This window comes from Strix aluco, chromosome 1, assembly GCF_031877795.1.
Source record: "Strix aluco isolate bStrAlu1 chromosome 1, bStrAlu1.hap1, whole genome shotgun sequence".
In the NCBI taxonomy this organism is placed as follows: domain Eukaryota; kingdom Metazoa; phylum Chordata; class Aves; order Strigiformes; family Strigidae; genus Strix; species Strix aluco.
The window spans coordinates 115,104,631-115,124,182 of NC_133931.1; the positions used below are offsets into that span (position 1 = coordinate 115,104,631).

The 19,552-nt window shown below is 39.2% G+C and overlaps 1 protein-coding gene across 5 annotated transcripts in view; it reads right to left on the minus strand.

Moving 5' to 3' along the window:
• The window catches only part of DIP2C (disco interacting protein 2 homolog C), a 331,218-nt gene that overhangs the window by 93,006 nt on the left and 218,660 nt on the right, over positions 1–19,552 (minus strand). For all 5 annotated transcript variants that reach the window (XM_074831885.1, XM_074831893.1, XM_074831874.1 and 2 more), the window contains 4 exons: positions 18,815–18,934; positions 17,682–17,879; positions 7,605–7,696; positions 3,624–3,734 (listed from right to left, as the gene is read on the minus strand). In XM_074831885.1, coding sequence (XP_074687986.1) covers positions 3,624–3,734; positions 7,605–7,696; positions 17,682–17,879; positions 18,815–18,934 — 521 coding nt within the window. The remainder of the gene's footprint in view (positions 1–3,623; positions 3,735–7,604; positions 7,697–17,681; positions 17,880–18,814; positions 18,935–19,552) is intronic.

Sequence of the window (19,552 nt, forward strand, 5' to 3'; positions counted from 1 at the left end):
CGACACTGTTCTGAAAGAATGAATCCCATAATCCGAGGGATGAGGATAAATTACAAAAATTTTGGGGAGTGTTCATGATATAGGGATTTCAGGGGTATTAATGCAGGGAAAGAAGAAATAAAACATGGTGTTTGTTCTATTGTTACAATGACTGTGGAACCCCTGACTGCTGCTTCTAGAATAAAGAGTTAGTTTTGATGTACTTCATAAAAAAAGCCTGGGATTTCAGTTTTTAATTTTAGATCTGATTTTCCAAGTCTAAAAAGCCAAAACCATGCTGACGTGAATGACAATTTCCAGGTCTTTGCTGAACACCAGAAAGCAGTCTGGGAATAAAACTAAACTGGAGAATGCTGTGTGGTTGCCAGGTATTCAGGCAATCCATCCCAGATGCCATGTCAGACAAGTCTCTTGAAGTCCCTGGGGGAAGTACAACTAATTCTAGGTATTCTGTCAACACAAAGGTGGGATACAGAAGGAAAGAGCAAGGAGAGGTGGACCCTCAGGTAATAATGAACTGGAAAAGCACCCTGCCAAAATCTTTTAAAAATAGCATACAAAATCTATGGGCTGGTAAAGCAAAAGCCTTTACTTCCATATGGATACAGATGTCTTCAGAGTAATATGTAAGCCAAAAGGCTATCTGGCTGCAAACATTACTGCTCAATTTTAAACTGCCAGGCACAAAAAATTTGCACAGAGCTGTGAAAAACTCTTCTTTATGAAAACGCAGAACAGTATTAAAGCTGCTAATACAGATTTTTAATATTAAAAATGTGCTTATAATATAACTTCCTGAAATAGCTCATCCTGTATCAGCTTATTATTCTGTAAATCTGTATTAGCCTACAATATAATTGTCGGTCTATTCGTTAGTTCACATTTCTGTCTTCCAAAAAGCAAACCAAAAAACATCCACTGCCAGAACGTACTAAAGCATGTAGAAAAGAGAACAAATAATGGGAAACCATAAAAGAACAGTCTAGACCATTGTGTGATGACACAAATGACATCTTCCCACGGATGCCAGAAGCAATCCACTGCCGTTTGACTAAGTAGAGGTATTCCTTCTGGGTCTACTCAGAACACGGTTTTCATCTCATTGTTTCCACTCCAGTTCCCATTCCATATAAACAAATGCAAAAATATTTGCATTAGTATATGTTGTGAGATTGCATAGTTTTAATTATAGATCATAAATCATGTTGCTTTTTTAACTGTGCCACTGACATCTTTGTTATTGTTTTATTAATTTGATATTTAAACATTATGGAATGATCTTGGCAGTAGTTAAACAGTCTAAGTCTGTAGATATCCCTTTATATAAATATACATATATGCACGTGTAAGTGTATATTTATATATCCATATAGACACACATATTTATTAAAAAAAACCACCCAAGAGGTTCAGCGAAATTAGGGTAAGTTATTAATCTGATATATTTACTCGGACAGCTGGATTTTATAGTTTACTGGATGGATGTGGTATCAGATGTTCCAAAATAAATCAAATTTACACCTATCCATGTACTTTAAAATGTCATTAAACCTCAGAAAATAGTAACAGGGAAAGACGTATTAGGATTTTATCCCTCAAAGCCATGTTTCTTCTTTTTTTTTGTAGAATGAGAGCAGACTTACCCATGTGAGCACTGTATGATCTTAAAATGCACATAGTCTGGTCGCCTTTTTTTGTTGATGCATTTGAAATATCTGTTTTATATTGAAATATTGCACCATGTTATGCAACTGCCTCAAACTAAAGGTACTGCACTCATGAGTGAAAGCATGGTGATAGCCTGATGCAAATGCACTGTACTTCTACCAAAATCATTATCCTCATTCTATAGTCATGTCCACATTTCAGTGCTCTCAAATACAATTATTTTACAAATAATATATCACAACCCTATTCCCCAAAGCAGGTAGACTAGTTGAGATCCCATTCTCTCACCTTGCATGGCCTTTCTAGCTCACCTGTATGTTTCCTCCAGTCTTAGCCTGTTAAGCTGGGGCACCTCCTGTCTCCTCTTTCCCTCGGTTCCCAGTGTCCTTCCTTCTGCTTAGCTACTCTCAGATCTGCTCAGGCCTTTTGTTGTCTGATCCACTGACTTTCCCCCATCTCTCCCTACTGCTTCACCAGTTCAGCAAACTGTCCCTTCCTCCAGCTACCACCTTCTCTCCCTGCCAGCTCTTCTCTCCCTGCCAGCTTCTGGTTACACCATGGCAAGGGCCCACCACAGATGTTGGCCAGGGCATGTGTGAACATAATGGAGAAATTACGAGATCAACTCAGCTTCTCAGAGATGAGGAAGGTTCAAACATGTTCAGTTAGGACTCTCCAGGTATTTTTAGCTGTTAAATTGCTATGTGAGCTGTGCAAACTGCAAAGCCTTTACAAGGGCTTAGATGCTTGTTTTCATGGCTTTTCGTTTGAAAGGCAGGGTACCCATCCATGAAACACAGACTGGAGCTTCTGCTCCAGGGTGCTGTGACACCGGAGTCTTTCAAAGAAAAGCCCTTGGCAATTGAAAAATTGAAAATGTGAGCAAAGCAATACATTTCCCCAGCCCTTTCCTAGGAAACACCTCATGGCTTCACTCAGCAACTTCCAAAAGAGTTTAGTTTAAAAAAGAAAGATTGTAACGATTAAAGAACACACTGTCTGGACAATTTCAGACCAAATAATTAGAGTAACGCATTATTAGTGCTAGCTAAAAAAAAAAAGGGATTACATAAGGGGATATTTGGGAGAACCTTACAACAGGCATTGCAGATAGCCAGGGTAAAATTAAGGGGATATGACAAAAACAACTTGTAATTAATAAATACATTTTGCTGTATTTATAGCCTTCAAGGCATACATCCTCAGAAAAAAATGCAAGTTCAGCAGCATCAGTGTAAGCTTCACAGCTGTGGCTCACCTACACCACTGAGCCCCCTCCCCTCACTGCCCCCAGGCATTCTTTCTGGCTGGAACTGCTGTATCTGTCTACTAACACTTCCTAGGATACAGGATTGAATCTCTGAACCAACACTGAATGTGAAAGGCTTTTGATGAGCAATGGTCAGTTTTCTCTATGAATGTATGGCCTATGTCAAGAATTCCCAAACTTAATTTGTTCAAGTGCCACCCTTGGCAGAGATGATTGTGGCGACAGAAGCTTCGGGATACATATGCACATATGGATACAAGGGAAGGCATTTCCATAACTGCTTTGAAGTAGCATAATCAGCTCTAGTGGCATTATAGCATAGCTTGGATTGCAGGGACAGGTGGAAAATCAGCAGTTGTTGCCAATGATTCGTTGTCAGTGGCCAACACCAGAATGATTTGAGAGGCTACAAAGATAATCCATCTAGGACTGGCAGAGTTGTTTTCTTGGAAAATTTTCCTCTCCTTCTCCAGACGGACCTGCATTTGCTGAAATTGCAAGCACATCTTCAGATTTTCCATCACAGAAAAGAAAGAACATATAACTCACCACACAGCACTATCTTTGTATCCTCAGATTCCGAGCTAGTTAACCACAAAAAATGTACTCATAAGCTATGTTCAGTTGTGATTTGTTCTGACTCAAGTTTTAAAATGCAGTATAGAGAAGAAATTCAGTTCCCTACCTTTCTTGTAAGTGGCACTTCAATAGGGACGGGGACAACTTCCGCAAGCAGGCAGCCATAAAATGCTACCATGAAAGCAGCAGGATCATTGTTAGGAAATACGAGTGTTACCTGAAACAAAGAGACGTGTGTTAAAAATGTTTTATCCCAGGTTTCAGATAATAATAAATGGAGTTTCTATGCTTCCTTTTGGAGAGAGATGATTACTGAAATATTTCTATGATAACTATTCAACCACCTAATGAAAGATGAATGAGGAATCAGAAGGAATTTATTCAGATAGGCATTCCTTTTGTGAACATTTTCACTTAGGATGTTAAATATTTTCATGTTGTATTGTTTCCTACATTGACAATACCTTTCATCTGGTTCTCAATTTACTGATTGCTTTACAGATGTTAAATAACCAAGTAAATTAATAGAATTTTTCATTCTAATTTAATAATTTGCTTAAAGTTACCAAAAGCAAAGTGAATCTGTGATTAGTTCAGATTACCCGGACTTACTATGCCATTATGTCAATCATTAACACATTGTATTTTGTCTCACTATGCTTTGCCTCACACAACAATTTCATTTTAGTATTGGGCTGTTGTTCAAAGCGTAGAAGTTTCTGTGTACTTGTGAACACAAATAACTGATATCTAGTGAAGCAAACGGCACATCCAGAACTGGCCATACAGCATGCCAACCTAGGCCTGGATTTGTTAAACTTCACAGCTTCAGGGCTAAGGCTAAGGAATTATTTAGATAAAAGAATGCCAAAAAAAGATCACAGCAAATCACCTGTATGCTCACTAGGTGCTCTTCTTCCCCCAACGTGCTGATCTGTGCAGCTTACTTCTGCGGGCACTGCAAACAATGTCTTAGATCCTCCAGGGGCAAAGGCGAAGGAGAGGCGAGAGTACATGGTCTCGCTGAGGATCCAGCAAGCTAAGAGAGTCCATGACTCTCCTTGCGAGGGCAGGGAATACTACTGCTCTCACTGGTGAATGACCTCAGTGGCTAGATCCTGCCTACATTTTTGTTTTCGTTCAGTCAGATGGATGTTCTCAGCTCATGTCTTAAACAGCTGTAATGCAGCTGGTAACTATCCTGCACAGTCAACTGAAGTGGCATGCAAAAGGCATGGTGAATGATTTCAAACTTAATTCCTTTGGGCTTGCACACAGGATCAGAGTGCATTATTACAGCATCTTAAAATTCGCTGAACATACTTAGTAACTCTTGAGTTTTGACTGCTTTGACATCCATTGGAGTTCTGTGTTTCAGTCTCTCAAAGTAAAATCATCATGTTTTCATATATGGTCCAAGGCTCAGTTACTGGAGATTTTGTTTCCAGTGTTTTCACATGGCTTGAAAGACAGTAACTTGATTTCTACAAACTAGAAGAAATCTAACCAACCTTGTCCAAGTGGGTCCAAAATATCTCTGTTTTTAAGCTGAAGACCATAACTTCGTAACTGTTTAGAGAAACTTCAGAGAAAATGTATTGCTACTTTATCTGTACACTTGCACATGAAACAATCCAACTGCTGGAGATGGCTGTGCAGAGCTTACTATATGCATTCTACAGGCACATACCGTAAATAGCCTCAGGGGAAATGGAAAGAAAGGAGTTTTCCTCGGTGCACTGAGGGGATGGTAGAGTTTGCTGAGCCCAGCAAACATCTGAAAGATGTTGAAAGATCCCAAAAGGTACTTGGAGAATTGTTGGGGGTTTTGTGTGCCTCTGCTTACATAAAGGCAGTGAAGTTTTGGCTAGGAATCTTTGCAAAGGAGTTGACAGGTGAAAAAAATCTCACTGAAGGCCAGTGGGAATGAGGCATTAACTTTCCCTCCAAAAAACATTAATCACTTACAGACCTGTACCAAATAAGTAAGTAATGTGTATAAAAGCAAAAAGGGATAAGGCTGAAGGAAAACCAACCATATAGTGTATATTAACAGAGGAGAATTTGGTTATCTAGTAGATATTTCAGAGGGCAAGCTGAATTTCTAAGCAGCTGTCCGGGGTGACACAAGGTTAAATTTCTGAAGTTACTATAGAAGGCAAATGCAGTTTGTCATGTCTATAATAATACCAGAAACAGGGAATGAAATGCAGGCACATTCATTTATTTTTTTGGCTCAGACAAAGAACCTAAGAGGTGATGTAATGGTAGTCATGAAAAATAGAGATTGTATTGATAGAAGATGCTTTTAAAGGGAAAAGGCCTTTCTGAATTTTATATAATATTAACATAAGGAAACAATTACACTCTCATTTAGAAAAGACCAGAAATATATGTCTGTATTTCATTTAGCATTTAAAAACTACCTTTAACTGTTGTCACACAAAATACATTACTTAGAATACAAAGCCATCTTCAAAGAGGTCAGAAAGCTTTTATGTTATTACAACAGGGCTGTAACAGCCAGAATAACAGCCTAGAACATCAGAAGTACAGTAACACCTCATCTTCAATATGAAGTTGCTTCAAATGATCATGTTTCTGTTACACAGGGATGCCAGGCAAGATGTTTTTACAACACAAAGCATATGCTTTCAGCACTCAGCTATAAACATTTGTTTCACTGTAATCTAGGTGGACTTATTTTAGAAGAGCTGCAATTTGTTCTTTATGTGTCCTGCACTAGCTAAACTTCCAGCTTTCAGCCTGAATTATCCACAAATCCTTTCTTAATGTTAGGATATGCCAGTGGCTGCTGCAGTAAATGAATACGAAGATGGGCAGTTAGCACACAATAGATAAGGAGAGATGCAGACTGCCCATATGTGAACTTTATTCCTTTTGGAGCTTTCTGGGTGGACTGTTTTGATGTGTACACTTGAACAACTTGTTTCTATTGCTGTTGCTTAGAGACACATTTGTATATCAGGTAAAAGAGATTCTTCAGATCCTACTCCTGGCTGAATGTCATTGTAGAAAGCAATTTAGATTAAGGATCAGCTAAATTCTTTATGATTTGTCTCAAAAAGAAACATAGGAAGGACTGTCAGATTTAATTTTTAAAATTTTTTTTGCTTCATTTTTTCTTTTGGGAAGCATTGTTGCATGTTCTCATTTTGGAAGCCCTAAGAAATGTGTAATGCAAACACATGTGTTTCTCATGTGTGGCACAGGAGGACCAAGTGAACCAAGAGTTTGAGAACTGCTATCAGACCCTGGGGGAGAAGGACTTAATCCCACCCTCACAACTCTAAGCACTAAGGCAGGACTAAAATTTGCATTTCTGACAAATTTGTTCTGGAATCTCCATTCCACGGCTTAAAGCCAACCTGGAATGGGACCTGTGGAAATTTCTGTGCACACTCTGGCAGAGAAATGGGGTAGCAGGCTCAGCCAGGCTTGACAGAGGAAGGGGTAGGTTTATAAGTACGTCAGTAGCAAAACCATAGGATGTTCTCGTCTTCATTAAACAACTTCAACTGTTACCTCAGTAACCCTTGCTTTCTGTGGACTTTATCCACTCACCTAGATTCAGCCTCTATCAGTAGCTGCATCAGAGTCAGGAACCAGGAATGGAAATATTCTCCATGTTATCTGACAACATTATTTATTTATTTAACTGTCTGCCAAAATGTGCTTACTTTGTCCTCCACAATGCTTGTTTCTACCATCTCAACAACTACAAAGTCATTAGTAAGGAAGTTTTCTACCCACATGACACCTCCAGGCTCCATAAGCAAGTTTTTGCTAAACAGACTGCTGTTCTATGTCCAAAAATCACTTTCCATGGGAATGTTTATTGTTGATGTTGCACAACTTCCAAGCTATTATTCAGCAAGTACCAGCTCAGGTTATTTATTATGCAATTCAAAATATCTGTCTGAATGATCAGTCTTTTTCTAAGTCAGATTTCACACCCCCAACATTTAACTTCATTAATTTTCTCTGAGCAACCCAAATACCTCAATCTCTCTTTGTCAATGTGGGATCTGAATTATTAATAATTAAAAATCATTGAGATACTCACCCTGTCTCCAGGTCGTACCATTGGTTCTTGTTTTGTGCCCAATTTATGTAGTATATTGTAAGCAACCTTCATACTTCTGGTCCAAAGTTTGCCTATTAATACAAAATTTGTGAAATTAATTTTAAAATTCTTCTTATGTTTTACAAGATTATTAAAGAGAAAGAATACCTGAGAAGTGAAAAAACATAGTAGGAACATTTATGTTAGTTTTCTAACTAAATATGACACTAGTACTGGGACTAGTGGAAATATTTAAATACTTATCAGAAGCTTTCTTTGAGCTTCTTTTTTAAAGACAGCAGTGTTTTTAAGAAAAAAAAAAAAAGCAGTAATAGTGCTCTTCATGGCGGAAGCTTCTTACTTTGGAGAAAATTTGATCTTGACTCCAAAAGTTAACCATCAGAAGTGGCTGGAACATCATCAAGTTCAGACATCATCCTAACACCCTTAGCTGTAGCAAGAGGACAAGTTGCATTTCAGCCCAGACTGGCCTTCAAGGGTGTTACTCAGGTTTCATGATAGCACTTCTCTCTCCCCAAGCCACCAAGGGGAAAAAGAAAGGAGTCCCAAGAAGCAGAGACGAGGAAAAAACCCAACAAACAGAAAACACCCCACAGCCAAAGGGGCACACTGAAGCAGCAGGGACCCTCTGATTCTTAGCACATCCATATGGCTACAATTCACTTTTAATTCTGGGCCTTCTTCCATTTCACTTGGCTTTTTCTTCTCATCTGCTCCCATATCCTCCCTTCCCTCAGTTTCATTTCCCTTCCCCAGGTACCCTTCCTTCTTACTGTCTCTCTTCTCCCTTGTTTCATCTCTCCATCTCTGTGCTTAGCTAACCCTTATCAAGACCTCACCCAGATATTCTTTAAAGAAAAAATTATCTTATCGAGATCTCGTTGGCCACGTTACATGCTTTTCATTAATCCTTCAGGTGACCGGCATCTTTCAACTACGCAAGCTATTCCAGATTGCCTTTGTTTAGAGCCCTTGTTAGTTCCATTTGAACAATACTGAGTGTAACAGCCCTTGTTTTTGGCCAGCCCCTAGGTACTGTCGTTAAGCAGTATTCAGCCTGACAGTAACAAATCTTTAATTCATGCCCACCAATAACTTAAACAATAATAGATTCTGACAACAGATTACCTATGGGGTTCAGCAGTTCAGGCTCCCAAACATACAGTATTGCTATTTATAACTAAGGCCAAACAGTTTTAGTAAGTTTCTCCGCACCCTGGTTATAAAATGCAATACTATTGAATTACTTTTAAATGCAAAAGTGATGTAAATATAATGTACAATGAGAAGGTCAGATTTTCTTTTTTTCCTCTTAAGGAAACTTTGGAAGGGTCACTGCTGCTTGTTACTGAGAAAGTAATAACTGCAATTACTTCTTATGAAAATGGTAATATCGTATCATCAAACTATGTTTTGCAAAGTTTTGAATTTATTTAAAATTACTCCAGTATTTGGAGTTGAACTGCCTTGGTGCTCAGAAATAAACATGACTCAATTCTGTTCCACTGGAAACTCAGCATGGATACAGGAGTACGTCTCCAGGATCAACCCTCATAACACTATGGCAGAACTACCTGCATTTGATGGAATAAAAGTCTTTAAAAGCATCCCTGCTGCTACAGTCAACACTTGAACTTGACAAGTGAGTAGGATAAAAACAAGGATGCCTTAAGAAAGCAAATATTCTTTTTCTTAAATGTTTCCAATATTAAAGTTTCAGTAGCAACAAACTTAAAAGAGCAATTAGTAATGATACAGAAAATTGGAGAAAGGAAATCAAAAGCCTGGCAAAAGTTCTGAATTGCAAGAAAGAACCATCTTTACACAAAACACTTTCAAGCTTGAAATGAACACTGAATTTTTAATTTTTTCTGAGAGACATAAGGGGGGCTGCTGTGAAAAGTTCTGTCTGAGCTATAGAGATTAAATCTGTTACAAGTCTTAAATTTGCATTTGTGACATATTCACACTAATTTTTCATCTATCAAATGTGCCATCTTACAGTATTTTCTTCAAAATCTAAGGGCTATTAATATTAAAGTATTTAGATGCATTCTTTCAGAAGTACCCAGGTACGCAGTACAACCAACTCCACTTAAGTGATCTGAGTGAACACAGAAATTAAGTTCTCTCAAACACTAAGAAAATTTAGAGGGGTACTTTCTAGTAAGGTTTTAAATAATTAAGTCTCTAGATACATTTTGTCATGATGCCTTTTTATTGCCAAAATTCTATCTTAATTCCTCACCTTTTTGCTTAAATACACTTCAAACTGCACAAAGAATGTCCATAATATTTTCTATCGGTCAGAAAAGACTTGGATTTTCTGTCACCACAGACCTTTCCTGCTCTGTTTACTGGTGCAATACCAAACTATGCTGATTAGCCGAGCTAACTCCATATGCATATGGGTATGAAACTGTGGAAAACTGGAACAAAGAAGCTAGTTTGCATTCAGTTGGGAAGGAGCTGTAATATACCGTCTGTCCTGCAGCCCTTAAAAGCTCCGTAACTTCACTGCAATCCTTGCAGGCTCTGCCTGGCCCCGGCTGCCGCTGCCTCTTCTCCAGTGTGGGCAGTGGCAGCCGGGGGCGGTCAGAGACTGCAAGGCCCCTCACAAGCAGGCAGAGCAAAGTCCATGCAGATCTTGAATTGGATTGCATTCAGCAGGAAGCCCATAATTTTTCTTCCAGGGTATATAGCTGCATTCCAAAAAATAAATAAAAAAAGGGCTACAAAGGGAGCAGTAATCCAGAAGCTGGAGCCAGGAATGTATGAATCATCAGGGCCAGATCTGTGGCTGCTGGATGGGGCACAATCTTCTGTGCAGAGGTGGACTGAATCGTGTGTTTATTTTGCCACCTTGGCTGTTTGGCCTCCCCAACATCACTGAGAAACACAAAGGACTTGACGACTGCAGGATAAAAGCCCTCAGTAACAGAGGATGTTATAAAGAAGGAAATCTTTGAAGTATTTCCTTCCTTGGTTCTGCCTAGGTCGCAATTCAGTGTAACTCTTCCTTTGCAAACTTCAGAGATTAGATGTCGCTGGGAAAAAGCCGATTGCTAAAACCTTTCCTACAAATCCCAATGCTGTGACCTTGCCGTGACCTCCATACAGTGCCACATCTGCGCAGAGAGAGAAGGAGGCCTTGGTGAGGACGCCAGCTGTGCTTCATCCAAGGCTTTCTCTCTGAGACAGGGCTTAGCGCCACCAGGCCAATCCTTGTGTGGGGTAAACCATCTTCACTACACGGCTACAGCAGAAATATGTCTGTTTGGGGCCGCTGAGGATACGCCCCGTTGTCCTCAGCTGGAGTGCAATGAAGCACCAGTCCTCCTCAGATAAACACGCTGCCATTAATCTTCTAATAAGCTGGCTTGAAGACAGGAGGGCAAATGTAGGAAACTCAAGCAACAGTTTCATTTAGCAGTGAGTGGACCAGCCGTGTTTCAGCTCAGTGCCAGAGCTCCTTTCTCCCAGCCATGCTGCCGCAGTAGAAAGCTGCCCTCAGCCCTGCCTGCAGCCTGGCAGAGCATGTGCCACTGGGTGCAGGAACCTCAAGCAGCACTGCTGCTTCCCCGCCATTTTCCCAGGTAAAGACCAGATCCCATTAGCCCTCCTCTTCTTCACCTTCCTGTCTGTGTCCTTGCTGCAGTGGGGTCCTTTTGAACAACACTCCTATCTGCCTCAACAGGGACAGGATTTGTCCCTGCCAGGCTCTAATCTGCTCTCCAGCCATACATGAGCACCTACTTTCTTGCATTCAAAAATGAAGAATTGGTAAGTCATCCACAGAGATAAGTCAGTATTGAGAGATTTGAGTGTCCAGTGGTGTTTCAGGCACAAGGGTGCCCTCCAGAAGGGGCCTCGGCTCTGCAGACCCTGTGCCATGTCTCCCAGTCACACACAAACTTTGTGGGCAATGTGGGGCACGAGATGTTTAAGCATCTGAATTACCCCTCAGTTTTCAGGTCACAAAACTATTTCCCAAACAAAGCCGATGGGTAGGTGTCCATCAAAGAGTTTTCCAAGTTGATTTTGGAAAACAAAAACCCAACAACAGACAGTTAATGCACACTTTGCCTCTACTACAAATTATAACCTTGTTCCTACCTCCCATCAAGATGCTAATTGTGATGCTGCTTTCCAAGATCTTGTATAGCTCCACAAGATGGTAAGAAATTAAGCTTTCTCTGCATCTATCATTGCCTAACTTATAATTGCTTAAGCATTTACTGAAATAAAACTTCTTCTTCTGAAGATGACTGCATCTTCCTTAGCCACTTCTGTCACTTGCCATGAGCGCTGCTGCCAGACTTGCACGCCCTAGCAGCATGTGTATGCAGGGAGGCCTTTAATGCTCTTCACACACTTGCAAACTAAGCTGAGTGTTCCAGCAAGACTGCCCAGCAAGTATCAGCAAGTACCGCTATACCTCTGAATTCAAGCCATATCTGGCAGACATTGCGTACGCAGATATTCTCGGTAGGACAGGATGGAAAACTATCTTGCTTTCTGGCAGCTGTGACAAGCACTGTTAACACCTGTGTGGGGCAAGTCCCTTTTCTTTTGCCACTGGAATTTTGATTTAGTTGAATAGTAGCAAATCTACATCTGCAACCATATATTTTACATTTCTCTTGTATTCAGTTTTGCTCTTTTTTTAACAGAGCGTAGTGTCTTTTACCAACTAGAATTTAGCAAGCCAGAGTGAGTTAATAGCCAGTCCCATCTGGTTAAGCAACACATTATGAGGGTAAAGGAAACCACCAGGTCTTAAAAACCACACAAAAAGGGGTCAGTTAAGAAAAATTAGATGCTTTCCATATGACACTGTGGTAAATTCCCTTCTTCTTCCTTTGCAAATCTGTGAAAGGACTGTATGTTTGTGTTGAATGTAAAGAAGGTTATAAGAGAAAAGCTGTATCAGAGAGAAAACTCAGAGAAAAAACAAACCACAGTCAATTTCCTTATCATCTTCAGAATGCTTTTCAGAACCACACAGCACTAACTCAACAAAGCCAAACCAGCGGTTGCTTACCAATCTCCATGCACAGCGATTGCGAGACTGCCAAAGTTTAACTGCAAATAATTTTGTCAAATATTCATTTTCTCAAAACCACAGTATGACATTTCTTATATCAAATAGAAACAAGTGTATTTATTAAATCTGGCGTAAATGGCAAACTTCCTAATGCTATGCAGGTAAAGGAGCACTTTTTCTGCTTTGCAAAATAGTAGTTGCAGTTCTGCTGCTCTGTTAACCCTTTCTTCATGAACTCTTTAGATCCATCCTGAGCAGCAAATTAAGTTGTTGGTTTTGGGGAGAAAAAAAATCCAAAGAATAAAAATGTTCTGTTGCAGAGAATAAAAGACTTCAGACATATTCAGAATAGAGGTAACCTTGCTACTACAGTGCTTGATATTCCAGTCTTAATCACAGATTATAATACAGATTTTTTAAAGTAATTTTCTGTCTTTTTATTAAAGAAATAAAGGTTTAAAGTATTAAACAATCATAAGTTTGATATCTTTCTAGGGACTTGAACCATGGCTATCCACACCTCTGCAAGCACTGAGTTATTTCAGAGATAAGGACAGTGTGGTTATGTAGCTACTTGGTTAGAAGAGTCTCGATTCCCTCTCTCTCCTCCTGATGTTGAGAAATTCCTGGCCTAGGAGATTCCTGCAGCAAGAGGATGTGGAGGGATGAGTTGCACACCCGGCATGGCTTGGAGTTGGCTATTTTCAGTCTGTTGTTAAGTTTCAGCTGTCTCAGGGTATCTCCAGTACAAGCTACATCACCTCTGCTAAGGCAGCATGGCTTTGTCCTCAAAATGTTTACAGTTGCGTTGAGTATTTTTTTTAATGGGAATTAATTTGTAAAAAATGCCATTTTTCAGGCATTTTGTTCTCCACAGAATACAAATGGATACAGAAAAAATACTTCTCTATCCAGAGAGCCTTCTCTGTTCTTTTTTTCTAGCCGTGCTGTCTCAACGGACCTCTGACATGGAAAATAATACATCAGAGCTACTGAAAATGGTTTTTAAAAAATCTGATTACAGAACATGTTAGATAAAGGAAATCAGATTCTTTGAATCAGATGTAGTTAACTGGTACTCATTTTGTTGTTTTTAATAATGGCTACAAGAAGAAAGCTCAAAACTTGCTCATTCCTAAATTACTTTCAGCTTTTTACTTTTCCCCCAGCCTTTCTGATTTTTCTTAGATAATCTTTTTAAGTAACTGTGATAGCTAAGTACTGTATAGGGTTTAATTGTCTTTTATTCAAGTTTCTCCTCTAAGAAATCACTAAGCACTTCACTATTAATACCAACAATACCAGAACCAGATGCCTGACTACTTTGATTAACTTTGTCTGAGAGAGAAATTGTATTCCTTTTCCTCAAAGCACATATTAGGTTTCTAGAGTTCAGCTTTACATGAAACCCGATAAAGACATCTTTCCTTCCCATATCTCAGGCATTTCAGTTTATGTATATTCAGTGATTTGATTTATAAAGGGATTGTGAATAACTTAACTAAGATGTTCCCCACTTCACCAAGTTCCCAGAGGAACAAAATACGTGAAAAAGAAGTAATATTCATAGTGTTTCATTCACTAGAAAGAGTTTAAGAGTTTTGAGGACATTAAACAAAGATTACAACTGGGTCACTGAGAACTTCAAAAACTGAGGGAAACTGCTTCAAAAACTTGCTTGAAAAAAAGATCAAGTCTACAAATGCAGTTATTCATTTCTTCTATCTACAGTAATCTGAGACACATGGAAGAAAACAGTCCTGACATTCTGTGAAGACAAAAATCTCAAAAAACATGCGGAAAAAGACACAGGAGATATAAAGCATTACAAATTAGATTAATTCCTGCAGAGGAATGGGAAGGCAGTGATGATTTTAAGCAACAGCTGAAAGAATAACTTCTTTAAACTAGTTCCACTTACAGCACAACAGCACATCATGATCTAGAGCACTCACCACTTAAATCTACACTAACTGTATAATATCCACATCAGCCACTGTTAGGTAGGGAAATTCATTCCAGTAAATCACACAAGATGGTCTTATCACACCAATCTACAGCTGTCTGCCACAGCGTATCATAGCTTGGCCATTGGTCTGACCACTCTCAGATGTCTCTGGACAGGACGGCAAAAGAGTTGTGAGGAAGGCTTTGGAGAAGAATTTTGTGGACTCTAAGAGTTCCTTTTTGGCATGCAGGGCCACCAAGGGGAAGTATGACAGCATCCTGGATAGATGCAACAGGCCAATACTGCATTTTTCTGGGCCAGAGAGAGTCTGCTGTAAGAATCAAGACTAAGGTGACAGATGGGATGAGATTTTGCCATGTAGCTGCAGCAAAAGGTCTGTATTTGAAGAGATTTGCTCCCAAAATAACCTGTGAGGTTTGGACACAGGATGGCTGTCCAAAACTAAAGAGAAGACTGGGTCATGTACAATACTCAAGTTACAGCCTGACTGACTGGCACGACGGCAATATTGTCTACAATGCTGCAGACAGGAGAAGATGAATATGCTTGATGTTAAGGGAATAAGCACTTTTACTCAGGCTATGACCTAGATGACAGCTACAGAGATACCCCTGGAATCCAGTTTGGAAAGACGGAAAGAAGTCTGGAATAAGCAGGCAAACCTGCAACTCATCCATGCGGAGACAAGAAACTGGAGAAGATGCTGTGTATGAAGAGTAGGGATCAAAAGACATCATGGAGGACCCTCCTCTTAACCAGAAAGGTGAAAATGAATGAGGAGGATATCCATGAAGACAAAAGAGGCTGTGAGAAGAGACTGAAGCAGAACAGTAAACAGAGATAAAATATTCAAGAAGAGGTGCACAGTGACCATGTTGGTAACATGCCAAAGACTGAACCCCTAGAAACTTAAAATTATTCCTTAAACTCTTGACTATTTGTCAAAATAGTGAACATATGAAAAATCCTGGCAATGGTGTTTTCTTAAATTGGCAAAGAACCTGAAAATGACTATGAGGTACAAACTTGGAGGCTACTGAAAGACCTTAATGTTGATATTTTAAAGTTTTACTCATCTGATCATAGCATGCACACAAGGAAATGAAGTGTCACATTAATACCTTGTGGTGGGATTTCAGGTTAAGCTCATCTTTCAAAAGTTTATTATCACAGGAGCCAGTGGAACTATGTTCAGGGATAAAAGTTCATGAATAAGAGTGTCTTTGCTGAGTTCAATGCTTAATGTCTGTTAATGTTCCACTTTAAAAAATACCATGCCCACAACTGCTAAAAAATATTACAGACACAAAAGATGGAATAGCTACAGCAAAATAATCCTTAAAGTCATGAATAAAATGGCAGGTGGCTGTAATGTTAATGATATTTCAAAAGCAGTTGTCATTTAAGCAGAGAAAACTGCTATGGCACAGTTAATGGACATTTCCCATGAAGAAGAATGTCAGCCTGAAATCTAGTTAGCAGAGAAGTCACTAAATTTCTTATGAAATGTTTTAGTTTGTAATTTCTTTTATCTATAAAAAGAAGGGAAAAAAAATTTAGTTTTTCTGACCTTAGGAAACTACTGAATGGCAACAGCAAAAACCATATCCTAGAGTGCTGCCTAATGGAAGTAATGAAAACATGAATTTTAGTCCTATTTTTCTCAGGATTTGGACTATTTAGAAGAGGAGTTTGGAAAGAGTTAGCTTAGGACAGAGAAGCAGGCTAGGTGGCTCCGTGAGCCACGTGGATGAGTTCCTCAGGTTGATTTGCTCAGCATACAGCCCTTCAGGCAAAGCAGGACCTATGCTCAGACTCTCTGGCCAGAGTCCCATATTCAGAAAAATGGTCTGATTCTCACTAGCATCTTCATTTCCTTTCCTGTCCAATTTATTTAGGGCATTCAGTAGATGATATGAATTGCTCTTCTGCAAACATGTAATTGCAAACTTTAAAATTCTTCTCTAGTTCCAAGTAAATGTCCTTAAGGAAGAAAAACATTGATCAATGGTGAATCATACATTTGCTCCCTAATTTAAGTAACTTCTTAATCTAAGGTACCTGAAGGGAAAATGTTTCATATATGACCTTCAGTTGCAACGATTCTGTTATACTTTAAAATCCTTTAACTATATTTGCAATGCCAAACCTGCAGCAGACATCTTTTTGGCTAGGGACCATCACTCACACTGACTCCTGAATGGAAAGGAGCATTCAGCACTGAACAAAACAGACCTCTACATCACAGCATGTAAAAACATTCTCTGCACAAAGAACGTAGAAATTAAAAAAGCAAAATATTTTTTTATATCCATATCAATAGCAAATGGAAATATTCCAGCTTGCTTTCGAAGTCTGATGGTTATTCATAATAATTGTTTTGAACATCTCCCAAATGTCCCCTGAACACCTCAGAATTAGAAGATATATGGGAGTTATTTGTCAGACATATCTGTTTGTTTTTATTTGGCCTTTCTTGGTTGCAATAGATTGTCAGGCAGTACACATTGAACTATATCAACATACCATACACTGAAATACATCCTGGTAAATCTATTTCAAGGGGGTACATTTGCTAGCTGCACAACTACATATCAGGAGGAGTAATGCAAATCACACTTACTACCATATCAGTAGAACATGGGAAAAAAATCCTTTTTTAACTTCTACAGGAAGCTGGTGAATTTTGTATACCAGGTTCTGCTTTTGCAGAACAAAGACTGGGGAATATCTAAGGGCAATCGATTTAGATGCTAATCTTCAGGAAAATCTGCCCTAGGATGTATTTCTATTTAAAAGGTGGTTTTAATTTATAATCTGTGATTCCTTGAACTCTTTTCCTCTTTGAGAAATCAATCATACTGTAACATCTCAGCAATTCATACTCAGACACCAACAACTTCAGAATTGTCTTATCCTACTCAGAAATGGAACAGATGCATCATTAGATGGCTTTTTTCACTGTATATTTATGCATTTACTATACACACAGACATTAGACACAATATATAAAAGCACAAGGAGTTTGAAGAGTGCTCACCGTAAGTGAGAATATACAGTGGTTTTCCATTAGTATCCATAGTGGTTAGGCAAGGAGCTTTCGGTGAGATGGTCCCCCATCGCTGCAAAGCTGCTTCCAGAGAAGGCGGCCAATTTGTAACCACACCTAATTGTTCCCCACGCATAGCCAACATCTGAGCTCCTTCTGGCTTTGGCTGGTTTGGATCTGGCTGTTGAACTTATGATTATGAAAAGATATACAGTTACCATGTAAATTCTATACCTTGTGTACACCTGTGTAACCAAAAGAATAAGTTACCTTTGCAAAATATCCTGAAAATAATAACTTGTTAGAAGGTATTGAGAAGCAACAGAAAAATATAACAGAATAACTTTTAACAGAGGTGAAGCTACTGAAACATCTCAAGAATGCACGCACTTACTCTTATACTAGCTCTACAAGCAGGGAAAAGAAACTGCTGAGGCAGCATGCATATATTTAACTTCGAAATAATCAACCTTTCTTTATTCCTAAAGAGAGATGGAGAATACTTCCTCCTGGAAAAAATGCAGTAATGAGATGAACTGCAGAACTACTGAAAAAATGTACTTTTAACAAGTCATCAGTAACAGATTGATTTAAGTCATGTTCTGTAACAGTGACTTCTTATAAACTACTATGAAGACTATTTAAATCTCCACATCCTGGCTAATCTTAATTCTCAAAACACTGGCCTCCTAAAAAAAAATTACATCTATTGACTTTATCCTTGTTTCTATCTTACATTTAGTTCATTTTTTCAACGCTTCTGTGTTACGCAAGGATGTGTAAAACATTTAATATGATCCCTCACTGACAGTTTTTCTCCTATTGGTGTTCAAAAGCAATGACTGTAATCCACAGCTGAACGTTCTCAAAGCAAAGTTTCCCTCCACTCTCTTCTGTTGTTTCTTTGCAAGTAGAACCAGGAGCTGAGCAAACAAGAGACTTTTGACTCTACGACGCTATGTCCAAGCTCACTACAAGCAGATTCCACTGAATTTTGATGCTTTTTGGTACTTGACAGTAAAGGGAGGGCTTACTTAGCTTTCTAGAAAGATAATGTACGAAACAAACATTTTACAGAGTTTTAATAAGAGATCCCCAAACCTTTTGAAAAACAGTCATTTTACCTTCTAACAATTCCTCAAAGTCATCTACAAAGAACTCTCGTAATGGTGGTCGTTTGGGCCGTTTTAGTGTATTGACCAGCTGCTGAATCTTTGCTGACACTCTGCTGCTCACTGGTACTCCTGCAGGACAGGGATCAATGGAGACATCAGTTGACTGCTACGCTGAACGCCACCAGACGTTACATGGGGTAAGAAAAAGTCTAGGACTGCAAGGCCACCACAACTACAGTTTCATGCCATACTGTGACTCAAGTATTCAACATTAAGACATAAAGATCATTTCAGCAAAAAGGAACAATGATGCCTAGTTTAAATAAAAACAATACAACAATGTCAGAGTGAGCTTGAAAAATTAGAGAGAAAACAGCACACAGACTGAGGGAGAGAAACATAGTGAAAAAACCCTCCCTACAGCAAGCGTCAGTAACCTTAGAGAACTCTTCTAGGTGGCATTGGTAATGGTCAGTGAGAAACCAGGCATTGGCTCTCCTGATGAACACTGGTCATACCAACATTGTCTGACTAGACCGCAGCTCAGCAAGGAGTGTGGGTCACAGGCTCTGCCCCATCATTTATTCTGGGTTGCTCTTCACACTGTGATGGACATCTGTCCAGTATCCATCTTAAACATCATTCACATCTTTGTATTACTTCAGCATGACCCTGTGGTCTCTGAACATTCCTACAGCCAATCCCACCAGCCAGCAAACTCCAAAGGGAGTGTGCTTGCCCATACAG